The sequence below is a fragment of the Notolepis coatsorum genome (genome assembly GCF_963971535.1).
Source record: "Notolepis coatsorum genome assembly, chromosome: 19".
Classification (NCBI taxonomy): Eukaryota; Metazoa; Chordata; class Actinopteri; order Aulopiformes; family Paralepididae; genus Notolepis; species Notolepis coatsorum.
In genome coordinates, this window is record NC_140183.1 from 46486152 (window position 1) to 46507660 (window position 21509).

Here is a 21509-nt window from a genome sequence, read left to right on the forward strand (position 1 = left end):
GATTGCAGCCAAAGCCTCAGCTGACTGACCTCATTTGTGCCCTCCCCAGTCCTTACTCTGTCCAATCACCAACCGGTCGAGTTTTCAGTTACTTCTTCAGGGACTGTTGCTATGGAGCTCATACTTTAAACACTTGCAAATAAGCTTGCAAACCGCTGCATCAACGGATTATCTTCTTAAATATATAGCCGCCCTTCAAACGGACGCATAGTAAATTGTTACTCGAGGAGGGGGAGGATTTTGGGAAATGCACGACCAGTCGGTTCCCCTCAGTGCTTTGACTATAGGGCCGCGGTCGTGGCGCGATGATACGGTGCGGTCCATCCGTCGCACAGAGCGCTTGGTGCGGCAAAGCCACCCGGCCCCGGGAAGTTCAAGCCGCCCTCAGAGTTGTACCGTTACCGTCGCCACTTTCTCTGCGAAGGACAAAGATACAGAGGTAACGGACAACAAGATAATTGAGCTTGAAAGCGGCAACGATTCCGTCCGCAAGAACATGACGAGGCCCCAAACTACAGGAACAACCGTAAGAAAATATTACTAACGTTATATGCTTAAGCCAATAGCATTCCGTGCTCCCACCATATAGAAATGTTGGCATATATAATGGCATAATATACGTCTGCACCTATATATTAATTAGAATGACTTGTTATTGTTTGGCTACCGGTACTTAAATGTAAGTTGAGAGATTACTATATACAATTGGCTCATACATTGTCAAATTCCAACTGTTTCCAATTAAGAAAAATTTGACGACTTTCTCCTCGCCTTTTCTTAACCATTAGTTCCCTTATGGCACCCCCGTGGCTCCGTTCCCCCCTCCGTGCTTGAGAGAGCGGTGTGCGGAGGCCAGTGTCGGTGTGGCCAGAGTGTACATGCGCAGGGTGCGGGCGGTGGAGCGGCAGCTGCGCAGACAGTCGCTCAGGGTGACCCAGGAGGGCACCAAGCTGGAGAGAGAGAGGGTCCACTTGGAGATGATGCTGCGCAGCCTGAGGTGCGACCTGCAGGTCAACAAGAGGAGCGTGGAGGGAAGGACAAGGAGACCTCCCATTGTTGAGACGGTTAGTCGGAGTCATTGAACAGATAATAAACGGTACGAACAGGTTCCCAAACCTTTGTCACCCAGAATGTCTGACCATATTATCAATTGTGCATAAACCCATGCTGCTGTGTTTAGGGAAGGCCCACACTGTAAAAAATTTATGTTTTTTCATGGGAAATTCACTATTATTTTACAGATTACTTTTGTTTTTCTACTTTAAGTGTAAATGCCATTTTATCAAAATATTAACCATTAAATAAAAGTAATCTGTAAATGTATTTGATTTTACTGTTATTTGACAGTAAGTATTTGGAAACCATTGATGCCAGACATTTACCATTTTCTTGCAGCTTTTTTTCTTACAGTGCATTAAATACAATGTTTAATTTATCAGAGGACAGAAATCAAGGTGCTGTACATTAATCAAACATTGATGATTTATTTTCTACAGCTAATTCTGTACAATGCTAAAGCCACTGGCAGTAGTTCAAAATGATTATTCCAGATTATTATTATCAAAGAGCACCTACGGGAGGCTGCCCCTGTAATGTCCAAACCCAACCCCCTCCAATGTACAGTCCCACCCCACCTACCCAACCCCCTCCAATGTACAGTTTCCCCACCCCACCTACTCAACCCCACCCCACCTACCCAACCTCCAATGTACAGTTTCCCCACCCCACCTACTCAACCCCCCCACCTACCCAACCTCCTCCAATGTACAGTTTCTTCCCCCTCAAATGTATATACTCTCAAAGCGGCATCGTGAATTGCATTTAGTCTAAAGATGACTTGTCAAGATAACGGATTATGATGATTGGTGACAGATTGTTTGAGGCCTGTGCTGTGTGTACTGACGGGAGACGGAGATGGTGCTGATTACCTGCTGGATTGTTTGAGGCCTGTGCTGTGTGTGCTGACATAGGAGAAAGATGGTGCCGATTACCTGCTGGACTGTGAGAGGAGAGAGCTGTCTGAGCTGAAGCGGGTCCTGGAGAACACACTGAGGAACACGCTCTCACAGTTCCAGGCCAGTCACACCGCTGTTACACACTTGACTCAGAGTTTCTTTCTGAAAATGTATTTCCTGAATGGGAATTTTAATTTCACATTTAGCTTGTTGTTCCGCTAGACAAGTAGACTTTTCCCTGAGAATTGTCTTGTGTTATGGGACTTTTTCGAATTCTCAAGATCAAGGTAAATGCAATCCTTTGACATCATCTAATTGCAATGCCCAATATGTATTGATACCATTCCTCCATCGAACTGCACTTTGAGGATGTTATTGATAGTTGAAATAAAATTGTATGGAAAGTCCTAGGATTGCCTGTAGACTGATGACTCAAAACACCCTTGTAACCCTTGTAATTCCCCTTTAAACACCCATTATCTCTCTCTCTCAGTCCCTGGCTCAGTGCAGCAGACAGTTGTTGGACTGTGCCTGTGAGAGGGCTCGTGTTCTGGAGCTGCTGCCCCACAGTGGCTCTCACTCTGCAGGAGGACGCAACGCTCAGACCTTTGCAAAAACCAACCCAGTCAGCCCCTTTACACCAGGTACAGCTCACTAATAATCCCTGTCAGCCCCTTTACACCAGGTACAGCTCACTAATAATCCCAGTCAGCCCCTTTACACCAAGTAAAGCTCACTAATAATCCCTGTCAGCCCCTTTACACCAGGTACAGCTCACTAATAATCCCTGTCAGCCCCTTTACACCAGGTACAGCTCACTAATAATCCCTGTCAGCCCCTTTACACCAGGTACAGCTCACTAATAATCCCTGTCAGCCCCTTTACACCAGGTACAGCTCACTAATAATCCCTGTCAGCCCCTTTACACCAGGTAAAACTCACTAATCATCCCTGTCAGCCCCTTTACACCAGGTAAAACTCACTAATCATCCCCGTCAGCCCCTTTACACCAGGTAAAGATCATTAATCATCCCCGTCAGCCCCTTTACACCAGGTAAAGCTCACTAATAATATCTCATGGTTGTTGTCAGTAATGTAATTAAAAATGAATTATATTTATGGGTCTTATTTTTACCTCGTGTTTTTCTCATGATGTTCAAAGGTCTTGGGTATGAATAATGATGAAACAATATTGTGGACGATATACACTCTGGTAGTGATGTCAAATATGACTTGTTAACGTAAGTTATGAACTGCATTTCCTTGTTACCTGTAGGTTTTTTGGGAAAGAAGTGGGGAACGTCTGGGGAGAACAGACCCCCCCCCCCCCCCCCCCCCCCCCCCTTCTAATGTAAACAAATCACCTGTCTGTCTGTCTGTCTTTCTGTCTGTTTGTCTGTCTGTCCACAGAGTGTAACCAGGTTCTGGAGTCGTCCTCCCTGGCGATGAGCCAGTCCCAGCTACTGAGAGACAACATCAGACAGATGCTAACCAGCGCCATCATCAGGCAGAGAGCTGCCCACCTTGCCACCAACGATGGTCTGGTGAAGAAAATAGCAGAGACCGTTAATCTGAAGGTAAAATACATGGAAAACGCAGCAAATTAAGTGAGAGAATGTGTTGTTTAGGTGCTGGTTGGGTGTCTTGTTTAGGTGATGTTGGGTGTCACTAGTAACTCGCACAGGTGTTTTGTGATGACTGGGATCAAAAAAGAGAGTGCTGGTCCAAGGCAGTCGTGGGTTAAATGTTCCTTTTTTTCTGTTGGTCTTAACATAAAGAAAAGTGTGGTAACCTACCTTATGAGTGCCTTGGACCTCCATTGTCTTTGCAGCAAAGTAACTGTTACGAAGGATCAGATTAAACCGAATATATATATTTATTTATTGATATATATTGAATAGTATTTGTATATCGTTTGATATCCCTTGTATATTCCTTGTACATATACACGGAATATCCCTTTAGCCTACTATAGCCCATAATAGTTCATTCTCTTATTGGACAAAAGGACCAGGCGCCAGGGGACCAGCCCCTGGCGTCAAGTTCAAAGGTACAGACGAGACATGTCCGGACTAGCCCCGGCTCCGCTCAGGGATACGGCTACCGAAATGAGAGTGGCACTATTTGTTCACCGTGCATATAAATATGGCGCAAGTAAATGTAGAAGTCCCTTAGTCCCTTACCCTTCTTCCCAACTTAGTAACCGAACGTGAAGCCTCACCCACGATACGACGTGCAGTGAAGTATGGCCTGTTTGGCCTTAGAATAGCATTGAGACCTCGTGCGAATTAATAACTGAATTGTCAGAGTTTGGCACTGTACCGTCGAGTGCGACGTATTTCTATTAAGTAATAATAGTCTATCGTGTATGGTGCATCGTGCGGTTAGAGTTCTAAAGTGACCAGCATCTCCAACGCTTCCTCGTGTTATCTAGAGTCTTATCCAGGCTGGGCCGACCACATGGCGCTTTCATCCGAGGAGATCTAGGCGAGGACCGAGGGACATGTACACTGGATTACCTACCCGACGACTGCTGAGCCCTATGCGGCTGGAATATATATTTGCTTTGGTACTGTGATTTGTGGAGCGGATAATCGCCGACGCCTGTGAGTGTTGGATTTACCCCCCCGAGAGGAGTCGAGTTGAGTCGGCGCTCAGAGAGACTGAGGTCGCCTAGCTTCTTCTGCACTGTGGAGCTACAGCCTACAAGAGAACCAAGGTGTATTCATCTGCGGATCAAGAGTCTATCGCACTGTCTTCTGTACTTGAAGTCTCCCTAGATATCGTTGACCAGACGGTCTACTACCGACGGCTCTCCTACCCCCCCTACCGGCTTACAACCGGGAGGACCCCTTCCAGAATATCCCGCTATATCATTAAGTGTACCATAGATGTAATTCCCTAAGAGCCAGGTTGTATACTTGCTTCCTGCGTAACCAGAGATTGGACATTCAGTGTTGATTTGCCTACGAGTACTCATTTGCCTTACAAGTGCATTCAAATGATAAATGTAAGATAAATATTCTATGTACCTTTTGCTATATTAAATATTTGATTATTACCTTTGACTGGAACCGATTTCATTGTGGAAAGTGTTCATCATATTTAGATATCGTGTACTGTATGGCCAGTAGTTAAAGTACATAAAGCGGTAGTGGTTTAATGATACCATACTTATCAATACAGTCGGGGAATTGTACCCCTCAGTTACAGTAACTATTGAGTAACTTCCTTGTGCAATACAGAATTCCAATACATAATCATTCTATGGCTTCTTCTTTATTTGAATATCAAAACACACATTTAGCTTCTTATTTTACTTCTCTTGACCAGCAAAACCTGACTTTGATGTCTGCAGCAACCAGGCAGACCATGTCTCTCAAACAGAGGCAGATTAACAACATTCGCCACAGCCATGATAGGGCTCTGGTAGGTATACACGTGTGGAGTGTAACCGAATTTACCCTGAACTACACTTTATGGAAGAAAGTGAACTTGTTTTATATGTGATCCAGTTGCGTTGTGTGTGGCTGCTGTTTTCTATCTCCTGTGCTCTCTCCCTCCCCAGGGTCCAGAATACAGCGGAGACATTCTGTCCCGAGAGAAACTCAACAGGCCTCTAGTGCAGGTTTACCAGAGACATCCTGGTACCCAGTTACCTGAAGCTGCTCACCTCATACAGGTACTGTGACTGTCTCTACCAAGCTACGCTCAGTGTACGTGCTTTTGTCTTTAACTCTCATGTTCTTATCTGTTTTACATTTCCATTCATTGTCATGTGATTTGCCATCAGGCTTATTAGATAAGAACTCTTATCTTGACTTGACCAATAAAACGTTATGATCGAGGACTCCTTAAAAAGGAATTACTGCACAATAAATCAAGTTGATTGTATTAATTTCTATATGATGAATAGTTTACTTACTAAAAAGGAAGTCACTTGTGCCATGTTCCCACGTACCGGGGACCACAGTGATGAACCACTACTTCTAAGCCACTATCATGTAGGACTGACCCATCATCTACTCCATTAACCGGTCGGTTTCTTAGCCGATCAAGACTTTGCTCATCGATTAGTTGTTTTCACGTTTTTTTTTTTTTTTTTTGCTGAATAAGTTATTTCCTGTAAGGGAAAAAAGCACACAATAAGCACTAGATATAAAGCGGTCATTCAGCACATCTCTGGGAAGCCCTAGATATAAAGAGGCCATTCTGCACATCTCTGGGAAGCCCTAGATATAAAGAGGCCATTCTGCATGGTTGCATGTGAAACAATTCCACAGGTTTGTTGATTAAATCTACTAATCGATTAGCCGACTAAGACTTTTCTTCAGTTATCTAACTGGCGTTTGTTTCTCATAGGGCAGTGCGGTGCTGAGGCGCTCTCTGTTGTCCTCTGAGGGTGAGCTAGCCAGCCTGCAGGGCATCTGCCTACAGCTGCTGGACAACCTACATGGCAAGAGTGTGGCCGCTCAGGTCGACTCTGCTGTGGTCCGGATGAGGCGCCAATGTGTTGACAAACGGGCCATGCCTACATTCCTCCAGCAGGGGGCATACTGAATCAAACTCCCATTGGTGGCATGCTTGAGTTATGTTGATGTGTGATGTGAACTAGTGACCACTGTGATGTGTGTACATTGACTAGCTGTAGAATGACATATGATCCCATATATTAAATAAAATATCTTTATCGATCCCATTCCTGCATCGAACGGCATTTTGAGGATATTATTGATATATATATATTAGGGCTGTCAGTTTATCGCGTTAATTAGATTAATTAATTACACAGCAAATAATCGCGTTATGAAAATTAACTAAAAATTAATTACACATTTTTTTTTTTTTTTTTTATAATATTTTTTTTTTGTATCTCATTCATTCCATAAGCATGTAGAATACACATTTACAGATTTTTTTTAATATGGTCCATTTGCATGTTCTTGGTATCTGATTCTAGGGACATCTATGAATCTCAGGGAATGTATTCCCAATTTCCCAGTGTCAGAAATACTGTGGGCTAGATCCACAAAGAATGGATTGCACGGTGCAAGTTGCACCCTTACTTACAATTCATTATGAATTGAAAATGGGGGACCCTGATGTAAACAAGACGAAAGTCTTACTCTGGTCTGCATTCCCTTAACAATTGTGTGTATTGAGCTGTACTGTATTGTACCCATTCTGCAATCTGTTAATAACATTTTCATTCAATCAATCAATCTGCGCGGTGATTGATTGAATGAACATTTTATTTTGAGTCAATTGTAATGAACCAAATGAGAATATCAATAAATTTTTTTTTATCTTTGACTGTGAATAACACCATGCTCAAATTGACCAGACCTGAAAAATCTAAGCAAATTAATAGATGGAAGATGATTAAACAGAAGGTTTTGTAGATACAGTACTGAATTCTGCCATCCGGACACATGCAATTTGAAATATGATTATAGAATATAGAATATGAGGCATAAAATGGTAATGCGATTAAAATGCGATTAATTAGATTAATTAATTACAAATCCTGTAATTAATTAGATAATTTTTTTTAATCGCCTGACAGCACTAATATATATATATATTTGGTGTATATTTTCTCTGCCTCTTAACACATTCGGGGCCATTGGGATTAGATGGGCCCCACTCTATACGGCCAGCATTTCATAATAACCTTTCATTGTGCGTGAGGCTGTTTGTAGAGCTAAATCTATACTTTATATTATTGCTATCGGTCCATTCTCATTGTCAATTGACACTATAAACCGTCCCTTCAATATGCCTTAAATAAATAATTTTTTCATCAATACGTTCCCATTTTATAGCGTCTTGAATATGAACGTTATAGCAGAATGTTCTGGGGTATTTCCTGGAACGCGAGATATAGGGTGCTAAGCTAATAACGTTAAATCGAATGGCGTTTCGGCTATAGACAAGCTAGAGCTAAAACTCAAAATGCATATTGTCGGTATCATGGTCCCCCATGAATGCATAAAAGGGGGGGGCGGGGGACGTGGTTTCTGATTATTGATTACCAATAACGGCATTAGCCTCAGTAGCCACATTCGTTGATCGGAATAACACGATAACAAGGCCTGATCAGCATGTAATTTACGTGAAAAAGCTCTTACCTGTAGCCGGTTGGACTGCAAAAAGGATTTCCCAGTTATCGATCGCCATCTGGTAGATCCATATGTCCATTGGCTGATGCTATCCTTTACTGCACACTGAATTCAGCGTCCCAAAAACTATTCTAGGCGATCGGCTACACGCATAGCTTTAGGAAAGGCCATTCAAGATAAAAAAAAAAAAAAAAAACACTGCCTGTAACAGGGAACACTGCATTATCGAGACAGCGCCCCTACGAGGATCTGGCCGGTAATGCACATTTCCGAATTCCAAAAGTAGGGTAAATCTGCAGTGCCGCTCGGTGACATTGAGTAGGATATTCAAATGGAATAAAAGCCAAAACAACCTTAACACGTATATATATACGTGGTTGGCCCTTTAACACTTTCCGTGCCATGCATCCGTGTCCTATTTACCCCGTTGAATGCCACCGCTCTATTCAATGACAGAGCACTCGCATTTGTGAACGCATAAACTATATCTTAAATTATGGCTATGTGTCTAATACGACCGTCGCTTATAAATGACTTGTTTGCAGTCAACATTGTCGAAACGGATTGTTTTTAATCTGTTCTTTTCCGTTTTATACCATTTTGAAAAGCGCTCGTTTTTTGAAACTTTCAGAAAAAAAAAGATTCTGCGGGAATCGCGCTTTACTGTAATACACAAACACGTTGTCATTTTTCTACCTATTTATGAATAGTTTTCAAATAAACGCTAGATTATCGATAGTATATGTGTACTTATGCACGCTATAGAAGTGGGCTGAAAAATCGATTCTCTTATTTCCTGATAAGCTACACACACTCACAGCCACACACACACATATGGGACACGATATATTGGTGAAAACAGCTCTGATTATCCCAATACTGGTAAAATAGATTCCTTACCTCAGATCAGATGTTCTCCAAAAAGATTATTCCAATTCCTGATCGCCATTCCAAATATCGATCGCGTTTATTGATCCAACGCTGGGTGGTCAAAAGACATATTCCACGCTGTTCTGGTGGTGGGCAATGACTTGGATCGTCTCCGGTTACTTGCCTGACAAGTAAAATGTGGATTCCGGACTCTTTTTTTGCCCATGCATTTCATTCAGTGCAATCCAATGGGGACAGATCCCCACTGGTAACGTGAGGCTAGATTGATGAAAAATTTATGGAAATCGATAATAAAAAATAACGATTAAAAACGATCTCTCGTCGGCTGGCACTCAACGGTTGGCATGAACTAACGAGAAATCTCGTTGGCACTGAAAGTGTTAACTCTTTCAGTGCCACTCACGAGATTTCTCGTGTTTTTTTATAGGTGGTTGCTAGCCACTCACGAGATTTCTCTGATTTTTTTTTTTTTTTTTTTTTTTGCGATCTGAAAAATTATTGCATCACCCGAGCCTACCCGAGTATAGCCGAGGGGCGCCGACGATCACTGTGGAAAAAAGCGCCCCCTGTCGTCTCCCAGATGACATAAGTGATTTTGGAATGGACTCAATGAAAATGAATGGGGAAAAAAATCCGGTACTCCACATTTTCCAGTTCACTGATCCAGCCGGGGTTACCAGAGTTCATTCTGGAGCCTCAGATCCCCGCGGATCATAGAGATCTACTGTGTCGCGTTGGATCCATACACATATCGATTTTTTCGAATGGTGATCAGGAATTGGAATATACCAGTTGGATACCATCTGATGTCAGGTAAGGACTCTATGTTATCAGTGGTAGGATAATCAGAGTAAGTTTGATGAAGTTATAAGCTGTTTTGTGAAATGTCTTCTTTCGGTTTCACTGTAAAACTCCGTGAGGTAATCAACGGAGCGATTATCAGTGCGCGGCCGTAATGTGCTTGCGTGCACGTATAATATTGATCATCTAGCGTTTATTTGAAAACGATTCATAAAAAGGCCGACGAATATCAACGTTGTGGAATATTCCACTAAAAGACGATTTTCATAGAATGCTCCAGAATGAGCTGTTTTTTATATCAAAACGGGGGCTTTTCTAACTGCTCTGAAATGGAAACGACGCGATAAAAAAACAATCTGTCTTCACAGCACTGACTGGAACATAGTCTTTGATAATGCGATGGGCAGATTAGACACATAGCCATAATTTAAAACATAGATTAGGCGATATTAACGTTAACATTGGCGCCGATGGTGGCATTCAAGCGGTAAAACGGAAAACCAGGCGTGGCATTGAAAGAGTTAAGCATGGCGCCGAAACACGTATATATAAGTGGTTGGCCCCGAATGTGTTAACAGGCAGGCAGAAAAGTGGCAATTTAAAAAACGAGATCTCTCGTCGGCTGGCACTCCGGTTGGCATGAACTAATGAGAAATCTCGTTGTTGGCACTGAAAGTGTTAAGCATGGCGCCGAAACACGTCTATATACGTCGTTGGCCCTGAATGTGTTAACAGGCAGGCAGAAAAGTGGCCTTTTTTTTTTACTTGAACTTGAGGACTGCATACTTTTTTTGCAAAGCTTACAGTAGCTTTATACTTATAGCACATGCATAAGCCTGGTCCCTTTTGAAAGATAACATTCTGAAGTTACTAATGCAAAAAATGTTAATCACTTTTAGTGCTAATGAAATAGAGTAACAGAGGTTTGAACTTGAACTTGAACTTGTGTTCTCACATTTTTCTTTAGTGGTTGCAAGATTCCATATTCCAGTATAGGGGTTCCATAGCCGAAGTCTTATGTAATACAGGTCCAAATTTTATAAAAATCCATTCAGAAATTAGTCTTTAGTTTTAGTAAACCGACGCCAAAAAATAGTGCCTTTTCACCGTACATTCTGAAGTCTGAGTCACTTCTCATTTTCGCTCGTCAACTTTCACCTACTTCCTATATTTGCACCCCCCCCCCCCCCCCCCCCCCACGTGGGGTATCGGTGGAAGCGGACACTCGTTGACCAATATTTTTCGCTATCGGCAGTGATTGGTCAGTTCTCGAGCACATACTGTCTGACAACAGGGCTTTTGAGGTGATGAAATCACTGTGCCCAGGCAGCAGTGGTTCATCAAAAAAGAGTTCAGATGATATATATCTGCGTGCTTAGAAAACAAAAATGTCTAATTATTTATTTTATATCTCCACGTGGGAAATACACAGCTCACAACATGTTTACAGGAAAATTTGTCTTGTATTTTGTGACTTGGTAACTAGGCTACACTGGCACACCTACTTCCATTGAATGACGCTAAGCTAGGCTAACGGTGCGGCTGTTCCCTAAGCCTAATGCATGCACAGAGAAGAAAATGGTATGTATCTGCTTGTCTAACTCCAGGGTAGATGGCAAATAAGCTAATTTCCCAAAAAAGTTGCTGTGTTCCTTAAGACCTTAAAAGAGGATATTGCTAATTATATTACAAACATATTCTAAAATAATCGCTATAGTTTATCCATATCATTCAATAAAACATAAGTTCAACAAAAGTCCACAGTACTGTACCCGAATAAAGTAAAAACTTCAAATGATATTTTCTGACTGTTTGAATTTTCTACATGTGTCCATGACCACAAATACCTTTCAATTGAAATCTGTGGACATGTACAGTCATTTACCTAGTATGGTTTTGTCAATAGTCCAATGTACAATTTTGTTTGTTTGTACAGAGTCTCCCCCCCCTCAATGTACAGTTTTGCTTGTCTATACAGTGTGCCCCCCCCCCCCCCCCAACCACCTCCAATGTAAATTACCCAGTATGGTTGTCAATATCCCAGTGTACCCAACCCCCCCCACCCAACCTCCTCCAATGTACAGTTTCTACGTCAAATGTATATACTCCCTTTTCTTGACTCCTTCTGTATCACAAACAGTACTGTATTTGCAAATCTGGTATGTCATAAATGTATAGATGTAGCAGTACTGACTATCTGTATGTCATGTATGTCATATATGTCCTGATGAATTGAAAATGGGGGACCCTGGTGGAAACAAGACGAAAGTCTTTCTCTGGTCTGCATCCCCTTAACAATTGTGTGTATTGAGCTGTACTGTATTGTACCCATTCTGCAATCTGTTAATAAAGTTTTCAATCAATCAATCAATCAATGAAGATATTTCTTGTGACCCGTCCAGAGAGGCTTGGCTGCGATACGATACCTGCCTACACAGCAGTAGTTTAGGGTTTACACGGGTATAAAAGTGTACTCTCCTCATTCACTGGGGGTTATAGAGTGGCCTACAAGCGTAATCTAATTGCCAATGACTTGTATCGGTTGTTGGACTCGCAGTAAACTCTCTTTCTAAGCTACCTCTACATTGCTGTTTCACGCTCATAGAAGCACGTCCCTGATCACGTCTCGGTCCACCTTCCAAATACATAATGCAATTATACACACATTTCCTTTATGCAGTGTATGGGCTTTGTTCAACAAATAAACATGATTTTCAGAAATCTTATTTCATTATTTCTTCTTGGATAACTCATAGAATCTGAGAAGATTTCTTTCATTGTTGAATGTTGGATATAATTTAGTGCAGAATTATATAGCTGTGTATACTGCAGTAGATGAGATGACGGTGGAGAAAGTTAAACCTATTCTCAGAATAGTCATTCTTATATATTTTCTCATTGGGCTAACTTCTAGTTTAGTGAAATTAAACTTCTCATTTAGGTGGGGACCTCCTGGAACCTCCCCAAGGATCCCACTGAGAACCACTGGCCTAGTGGTAGAGAAGCAGGTCAGTAAAAGGCAGCGGGGTCAATCCCCAGACACTTACAGGGGGGTGTATTCCAGGTGTGGACTGGTGGGTGGCTGGTAGTATTACACCTACTGTGCCAACCAGCTCTGCCAAAGTGCCCTTGAACATGACACCAAGCTCCAAAGCTGCTCCAAGGACTCTAGTCTGCACTGCGCCCAGGCCTCTCCTAAGAGATACACTCTGCACTGCAGGTGACTCTGTGCCCAGGCCTCTCCTATGAGAGAGCCCCCTGAGAGATACTCTGCACTGCAGGTGACCCTGCACCCAGGCCTCTCCTAAGAGATACACTCTGCACTGCAGGTGACTCTGTGCCCAGGCCTCTCCTATGAGAGAGCCCCCTGAGAGATACTCTGCACTGCAGGTGACCCTGCGCCCAGGCCTCTCCTAAGAGATACACTCTGCACTGCAGGTGACTCTGTGCCCAGGCCTCTCCTATGAGAGAGCCCCCTGAGAGATACTCTGCACGGCAGGTGACCCTGCGCCCAGGCCTCTCCTAAGAGATACACTCTGCACTGCAGGTGACCCTGTGCTCTTACCTGAATGAATGAAAACTTTATTTAACAGATTGCAGAATGGGTACAATACAGTACGGCTCAATACACACAATTGTTAAGGGGATGCAGACCAGAGAAAGACGTTTGTCTTGTTTCCATCAGGGTCCCCCATTTTCAATTCATATAGACATTTATGACATACACAACATACATGACATTTATGGCATAGGGACATATAGGTATTTAGTACTGATACATTTGTGACAAACGGTATTCAAATATACAGTACTGTTACCCCTAGATCCTGACAGAGTATATACATATGATGGGGAGGGGACTGTACATTAGGAGGGGGTGGGTGGGTGGGAGAGAAATATACATACGGCGGGGAGGGAATATATACATGCGGTGGGGAGGAGACTGTCTATTAGGAGGTGGTGGGGGTTTTGGGCATTTATGGTGGCCAGTTTCGAATTGCAGCCTCCCGTAGGTGCTCTTTAAGAGCGGTTTTGAATGTGGGTAGGGATTCACATTCCTTTACAGCTTTGGGTAGGGCGTTCCACATTGATGTGGCATAATTGCGAAACGTGTTTAGTCCCTTGTTTGAGCCGAATCTGGGTTTAACATGATTTGTTGAGCTTCCTCTGGTGTAGTGGTTGTGGTATTCACTGACCTTTGGGAAGTATTTTGACATGTACATGGGTACCTTAGTCGTATAGTGTATCTTGTAGACCAGGCCCATTGCAAGTTGCTGTACTCTGTCGTCTACTCTAAGCCATCCTAGGTTGTCAAAGTGGGCAGGGGTGAGGTGGGTTCTGGGGGTAAGGTCAAGTAGTAGTCTGACCAGTTTGTTTTGTGATGTTTGTAATTTTGTTTTAAGCGCCTTTGAGGTGCTTTGGTACCATGAGGTGCACGCATAGTCGTAGTACCCTTGAATGAGTGCTCCTGCCAGAGTCTTCAGGGTATTCTTGTTTACCAGAGAGGAGATCCGGTACAAGAATCTAGTTCGTTGGTTGACTTTTTTTACTACATTGGATGCCATTTTGTCACAGGAAAGATTTGCCTCTAGGATGGAACCCAGAAATCCCTATGTATCTAGCAGGGTACATCAAAATGACCACTATATGACTATATATAAACTGACAAGTAATTTTCTAATCTTCTAAACCACTGGAGGTATTACATACAGTTTACACTGTTATCTCTATCATATAGAACTTTATCACTAGTTCTCAGACTCTCGCACTACTGTATCTCTACCTCCTATTCAGTTGGCAGGTCATGGGACCACTGGTCACTTGACAGTCCTCCTACTCAACTTCACGTCTTTCATTAAGAAATAAGGGATGATTTAATAAACCTAGCTTACTTTATTCTTGGAAAGGAAACGCATCTTTGCAGTCTGCAAAAACCTATAAAAACAGACCGAAAATGTTAAGGTTTTACATATAGTTGCCTTGCCAAGCCAATTTTTTTTATTGTTTCTCCCAAATGGTATGTTTGCAGGGGACTATTCTGTGTAGAGGCTAATAGAATCACTACCCTCAGGTCCCAGCAACGTAATAACTACAGGCTTCTCACTAGGAGGCTAATGGCCTAATTGAATCAGACATGCCGGGGTGGGAGAAGTTTGGATGTAATAGAATATTGAGAAATATTGAGAAGGCGCACAGGGAGGTCCATCTCCAGATCTCTTTGGTAAAAGAGGAGAGAGAATATCCTAGACAGCCTGGTGTAACACTGATAAGGAAAGGTTTTATCTGAAGATAAGGAGAACCTCAGATTTTACTGACCACTGCGTCGGTATAGAACATCTACAAGTTAGAAAGGACTTGAGAGAGTGGAGTGACACCGTTTTCTCATCGTTTGGAGTGAGACGATAACCTGAGTGATGTCGAAGCTCGTCTGCCCTCTGCTTTTCCTGTGTGTACTTCCAGCTGTGGCGGCCGCGGGTAAGATAACACGTATGTATGTGTGTGTGCATGTGTGTGTGTGATTAAGTACCTATTGTTTTATTGTGTTGCATTTGTGTGGGAGTATATGAATGAATGTGGCGATATAAACAACACATTGGATTATATAAATAATTGTCTATATATTTGTGTTTTTGAATCAACTACGCCATTGTGAATGGCGAATTTCCCATTTTTACAACATCCTTTTTTTCCAGTTGCCAAGTTGGTGTGAAATCCTACTCGGACCCAACATAATAAAGTAGATTATCCTGACGTTATCGGCAGTTTAATTCCTTGTTTATTAGCAAGCAGTTATACAAAGATGAACATATACCCGGTTTTGTTTCCAATTCTATTGCAAGTTGTAGCTGTTGATCTGATGCTGGTCTTTTCCTGGTCTGGTCTGGTGAGAACTGTGTGCCCTCCCCATACCTGTGCCCTGCCATTTCTTGTCACCTATGACTCTAATTACACAACTGTTTATCTAATGACCTGTCGAGTGTCTTAAAATAATACTGCAAAATATATCTAAACTAAATAATATGATATGCCAACAATAAACATATTGGCTCCTACACCAGTAATTTACTTGTTTAGAAATAATCTCTCCTTTTCTACTACAAATCTATTATCAATGCCATTCTCTGGCTATAATCACTCTTGTTTGTATTTTCAGCTTCCCTGTTCTGCTACACCTGTGTGTTCCCTGCCATATCTCCTCTGGACTGTATCAGGTTCCCTATGAAGTGTGCTCCAGAACAGCAGTGTCTGAACAGCAAAGCTGTCGGGGTGAAAGGTGAAAACAGTGAAATCTAAAACATTTTAATAAGTAATATCCTACATACATTGTCTCATGCAAAGTTTAGCAGGAAGCTACATTCACTGCCATGTGAAGGATAATATAATATTCTAACATTTAAATGTTGTGATTCAAGCCGTAAACCCCATTCATAGTTTCCGATTGCAGACATGCAGACATCTTGTTCACAAGTAACAGGTGATTCATGTTAAATGACAACCTTGGCCAATGAGCTGTGGCATTGCGCCATATTGTATTGTACTATGAGAATACTGACAGTTTAATATGACACTAGGTGAATGTAAATCCCCATTTCCCCCAGAAAGTCTCCAGAAATTATTTTTGTATTTTCTAAATATTCTGAAGTACAACACCTGCCAAATACACATGAAAAACAAATGACAAAATACATGAAGTAATAAAGTCTATATGTAATCAATTATACGTGTGTGTGTGTGTGTGTGCGTGCGCATGTCTTCACCATATTGACATAAGTGACTCCTCTGGTTTTCAGGTAATTTCCGCGTGGTTTTGTATGAGAAGAGTTGTATCTACCCCGTCATGTGTGGTCTGATGGGTGAAAAGTACGCCATGGGCATCAACTTCACCTTCACCAATGAATGCTGTAATACACACCTCTGTAATGGAGCTACACTCCCTACTGCCCCCTACTGGACTGGCTCTGTACTCACTTTCCTTCTCTCATACTCACTCTCACTCTGGTGATAGTTCACTGTCCAAAACCTGAAGCTGCTGGAGCAGAAACACATGGAGCTTTTCTTTGTGTAATTGCTAGTAACATTTGAGAGAATGTGTTTCTGAGTGCATAGTAAATGTTTGCGCATACTAAATCACGTATCTAATACCTATAGGCATACTGTATGCCATAACCTCAAACAGACAAGCGAACCAACATGTGCCTGTATCTGGCAGCCCAAACATGAGACATGGAGCACCATGGGCTGAAATTAGTGGTGCGCTGCGGGCCGTTTATGTGCCTCCTTGTATTAGCCTCTTGAGGTCTCATGTTATGATGTTTGTTTATGTGCCTCCTTGTATTAGCCTCTTGAGGTCTCATGTTATGATGTTTGTTTATGTGCCTCCTTGTATTAGCCTCTTGAGGTCTCATGTTATGATGTTTGTTTATGTGCCTCCTTGTATTAGCCTCTTGAGGTCTCATGTTATGATGTTTGTTTATGTGCCTCCTTGTATTAGCCTCTTGAGGTCTCATGTTATGATGTTTGTTTATGTGCCTCCTTGTATTAGCCTCTTGAGGTCTCATGTTATGATGTTTGTTTATGTGCCTCCTTGTATTAGCCTCTTGAGGTCTCATGTTATGATGTTTGTTTATGTGCCTCCTTGTATTAGCCTCTTGAGGTCTCATGTTATGATGTTTGTTTATGTGCCTCCTTGTAATGAGTATCTCACTTTAAATTGCATCAACATAGACCAAAGAGAATATCTTAGCACTCTCTGGAAGCCCTTTGGAGTAGGACCACAACATTTATTGTAGAAGGCCACATTTGGCCCCGGGCCCTTACCTTGGGCAGCCTTGCTGTGCATTGTAGAATATGGATTATAGGTCTGGGTAGAAAATTGTATTTACTTATATCAATCATGCTGCAAATGGACAACAAACATTTAGCTAACATGTGAAACAATGAAAATAACATTTATTTTACATCTGAGAGAGCAATACTATTAGTCTCATCAGCCTTCTCAGACAGTGTTTTTTTACTGGATAAACAACTAATTGTACATGGCTTTGATGTATAACATCATTAAACATCTTTTGCAGTTTTAATGTCTTTGGCTTTGTTGCATTCTTGGACAGAATATGCAGCCAATTTCTGCTGCCGATTTCTAATTTGAAACATCCCTATACAATTCCACCACACTGAATAACAAAACTGTTTTACAGTATTCAAGCCCACTGTGCTAGCCTATAGGGCCTAGACTGTGCTTGTTATATGGTTACTGAGTCAGTAGGGTACACTGGAGCATATGTGGCTGCATGGCCTTAGCAATGTTTCACCCGTTTCAACTGAAACTGGCCCCAGTTAGCAGGGCCTCGGATTGACAAAGAACACACCCTGGATTTATGAGAGGAAATGAGTGCACTGTGCCAATGTGAGTTACTGATGCAGGTGGAACCGTGTCAAAAGGCACATCACCAACACAGAAAGATGTTTACTGATAAAGTCTTTAACAAGAAACCTTGTTAATATAAGAATCTGACCCCATATATGATCTTGAAACGGGCCCCCCTGAACCATAAGGCCTATGCACTGGAGTGAAGTAGGCAAGGTTATAGGTTATAAATACAACCTAAGTACACTTTTAAAGTTCTGGTTTAGCTAGTAAGTACAATGGGATCTGTAATTTACAAAACCCAATCATGTTGGGCTTGTTTAATTGTAATGTAATAATTTATTGTAACGTGGGCCTGAGACATGTAACTTGGGTGCTGATTATTTCTGAAATTGTCGGTAGGGTGATGTAGACCACTGTTATTTATAGTATGCAGCATATTGAATGTTTCTTTTTTTATTATAAATAATATTTTGCAATAAGAATACAAGGATATTGCAAACAAGTTATTTATTTTGTATTGTTATTTGGAGGACAAATATTGACGAAATATTGAGGCAGGTGTAGTGGACACCGCAACAAGCAATCAATTTATTAGAGACATTTAAAGACATCAAAATGCAAATTCTTTTTTTTATTAAGTACATTTTCATTATTAATCTTCTCTTTTTAAACAAGTAGCCGACTCTCATTCCACACGATCAATGCAAAACACGTTTTAATATTAATATTGCAGGTAGTGACCGCACGAGCTATTGTATGGCACCAATCAGTGAGTTACGTCTCACCAGGTGTTATCAATCTGGGCCACAAGGAAGAGCGCGTAGAAAGGTTGACACTTTTTGGTACTTTTTGGTACTTTTCTCCCAAGAACACAACACTGTAGGGGAAAGCATGGCGTACCTTTTCAAGTGTGCTATTTTAACGCTATTGACTCCGCTCGTGGCCGCACTGGGTGGGCTTGACAACACCCGGTTTACATCCTTGAACGACACAGGAGTGGTGACGGAAAGAAAGTCGAGGAACTCTGTCCAACAGAATCGTGTAGATTCGGATTCCCCGACATTACTCCCGTCATCATACTTACAACTGCCCGTATTTCAACACTCGAGGCGACCACTGCTAGAAAAGGAGCACTTTAACCCAGCACCGGCTGGGACTGAGGACCAGCAGCTACCGGCTGAAGTCAGCGAAGTACTTCTCCCCGTATCGCCAACGGCAAGACCACCCACCCCTTCCGTTCAGTCCCGCGGCGTGATCACTTGGTGCAATGTAACCAAAATGCATGTGATTGTTCAGAAGAGCATTTTAGGCACCGATGATGGCTCAACACTTGCATCCTATCTCAGTTTTGGTACATGCCATGTCACTAAATCTACCAAGGAGCTTCTTTATTTTGAATATGACCTTGGCCTTTGCGGAAACATGCGCACGGTAAGTTTTCCATTTAGTGACCTTTTTTAAAGTAGCATGTTAAATTGCAGGCACACATGTAACTGAAGGGTCACTGGTTAAATCCATGGCACTGACGGACGGGAGGGTGTATTGCAACTGTGATTTGAAGGGTGATTTGTATTACATTTATGGTGTCTACCTTCTCTACCCAAGTGCCCTTGAGCAAGGCACTGAACCCCAAAACTCCTGGGGTGCTGCACAAAATGCATATTTTGGGGAGTGTATTTAGGAGGGATATACGAAAAGACACTTTCCCATTGCCTTATGTAATCATGACAGATGATCAACAACCGTGTGGCCTATTCAAACACACTACGATATGACCCTCCGAGGCTGACTGGACCAATCAGGCGAGCTGTACCATTCACCTTGCCTATTACCTGCCATTACAACAGGTAAGGTTTAAGTGAATTTCAGACTTCAAGCAATGCATTCAAAGTTGTTCTACCAAGATTTTATCCAAAGTGTAAAGGTAGAATCCGTAATGACAGTGACCTGCATTTTGACTGCTTGACTGCCTTATAGATTCTACTTTTAACATTGTATACCAACTTTTCAGATACTACTACTCATACAAAATTGGCTACATACCCAAGCTGCAGATGCGCAAGGTCTTCAAACCAATGAGAAACCGGGTTAAATTCATTCTCACTCCACATAATGGTAAAGAAAAAAAGCATTTGCCACAGCAGGCCAACTAACGCTGTTCTGGTAGTCTGACTGTCTTCCGTCTCTAGCTCAGTGGGAAAGACTTGCACCATCAGACTGGTATATGATTGGGGAACCCATGTACTTTCAAGCTGAAGGAACATCTGCCGTCCCGTCAAAAGATGGACGTCTGTACATCCACTCATGCCATGCGACCCTCGAGAAGTCTCATGCCTCAGTGCCTCAGTTTCCAGTTGTGGAGAACTTTGGGTAATGTAACGTGCCATTTGTAAGTTGCACTAATGCTCTACAATTTGTAAAGGTTGTGGTGACAAATGTGGTAATTCTTTTTTAAGGTGCATGGTTGAGAGCAAGGCCAGTCGCTCCAGATTCATCCCCTGCTACAAGAAGAACACTGTGAGGTTTTCCGTGGATGCATTCTTATTCAAGGGAATGACTGGACAGGTAAGCAATTTCACATAAAGCTATGACTGTACTAGCATGACCTACGTTCTGTGTTAAATGGGTTGAAGCGCTACATTTACATTTTCATTCACAGCAACTATACTTGCACTGTGCCATGTCTGTGGGTGGTTCTGTACCCACTCCTACAGCCAAATCCTGTAACTACGACACACACGCAGGAAGGTGAGCTCTGGTTATGAGTTTTTATAAGATCTGCAGTAAAAATGGCCCTGCTGGTGTTTCTGCTAACCCTCCTTGGTTTGGTCTTGTAAGATGGCAGGAGTTGTACGATTCAACCTCGGTGTGCTCCTGTTGTGACTCCAAATGTAGCTCTGCTGCCCCAACAGGTGAGTCTTTGCTCTTACATTTTCTCACTTTGAGATGACTGGGAGGTTAGGAGCAATCCTGCCTTCAGTAAAGATTTTACATTATCAGAAAAAATTGTTTCTTAATATATATTTCCTATATTATAACTGCATAAAATACTGCTTTCTGCAGTGACCAAGATGGTTAGCAGCATTCCTTGGTCAGTGGAGTACATCGATCCTGCCACAACTCCACAGAGGACTGTCGAGCCCAACATGACCCCAAAGGGAAAGGTCTTCAAGCCTGTGACAACACCAGTGGCAATAACTGTGACGGGGAGCCCAACAACGAAGAGTAGGACAATGATGACTAAAAGAAGAAAAACTCGACCTAAAGAGAGAGGCAAAGGAATAGCGAAGATTGATGTGAAAGAAGTTGTCCGTGAATTGCAATGGCCGTTTGGAGGGGGTGGTGTGATGTGGATGGAGGAAGAAGGGG

The 21509-nt window shown here is 42.3% G+C and overlaps 2 protein-coding genes across 2 annotated transcripts; both read left to right on the forward strand.

The window, feature by feature from the left end:
- Positions 1–247: 247 nt before the first annotated feature.
- tektl1 (tektin like 1) lies at positions 248–6515 on the forward strand (the record flags this gene model as incomplete). Its single annotated transcript, XM_084336635.1, has 8 exons — positions 248–526; positions 798–1064; positions 1971–2075; positions 2449–2599; positions 3366–3532; positions 5289–5384; positions 5524–5637; positions 6318–6515. The coding sequence occupies 8 exons, from the start codon at positions 248–250 to the stop codon at positions 6513–6515; spliced, it is 1377 nt and encodes a 458-aa protein (XP_084192761.1).
- Positions 6516–15183: 8668 nt separating this feature from the next.
- Positions 15184–16772, forward strand: LOC311246482 (sperm acrosome membrane-associated protein 4-like; the record flags this gene model as incomplete). The annotated part of the gene is made up of 3 exons (XM_084336636.1): positions 15184–15244; positions 15924–16043; positions 16561–16772. 3 exons carry the CDS (start codon positions 15184–15186, stop codon positions 16770–16772), a joined length of 393 nt encoding a protein of 130 aa, XP_084192762.1.
- Positions 16773–21509: the final 4737 nt, after the last annotated feature.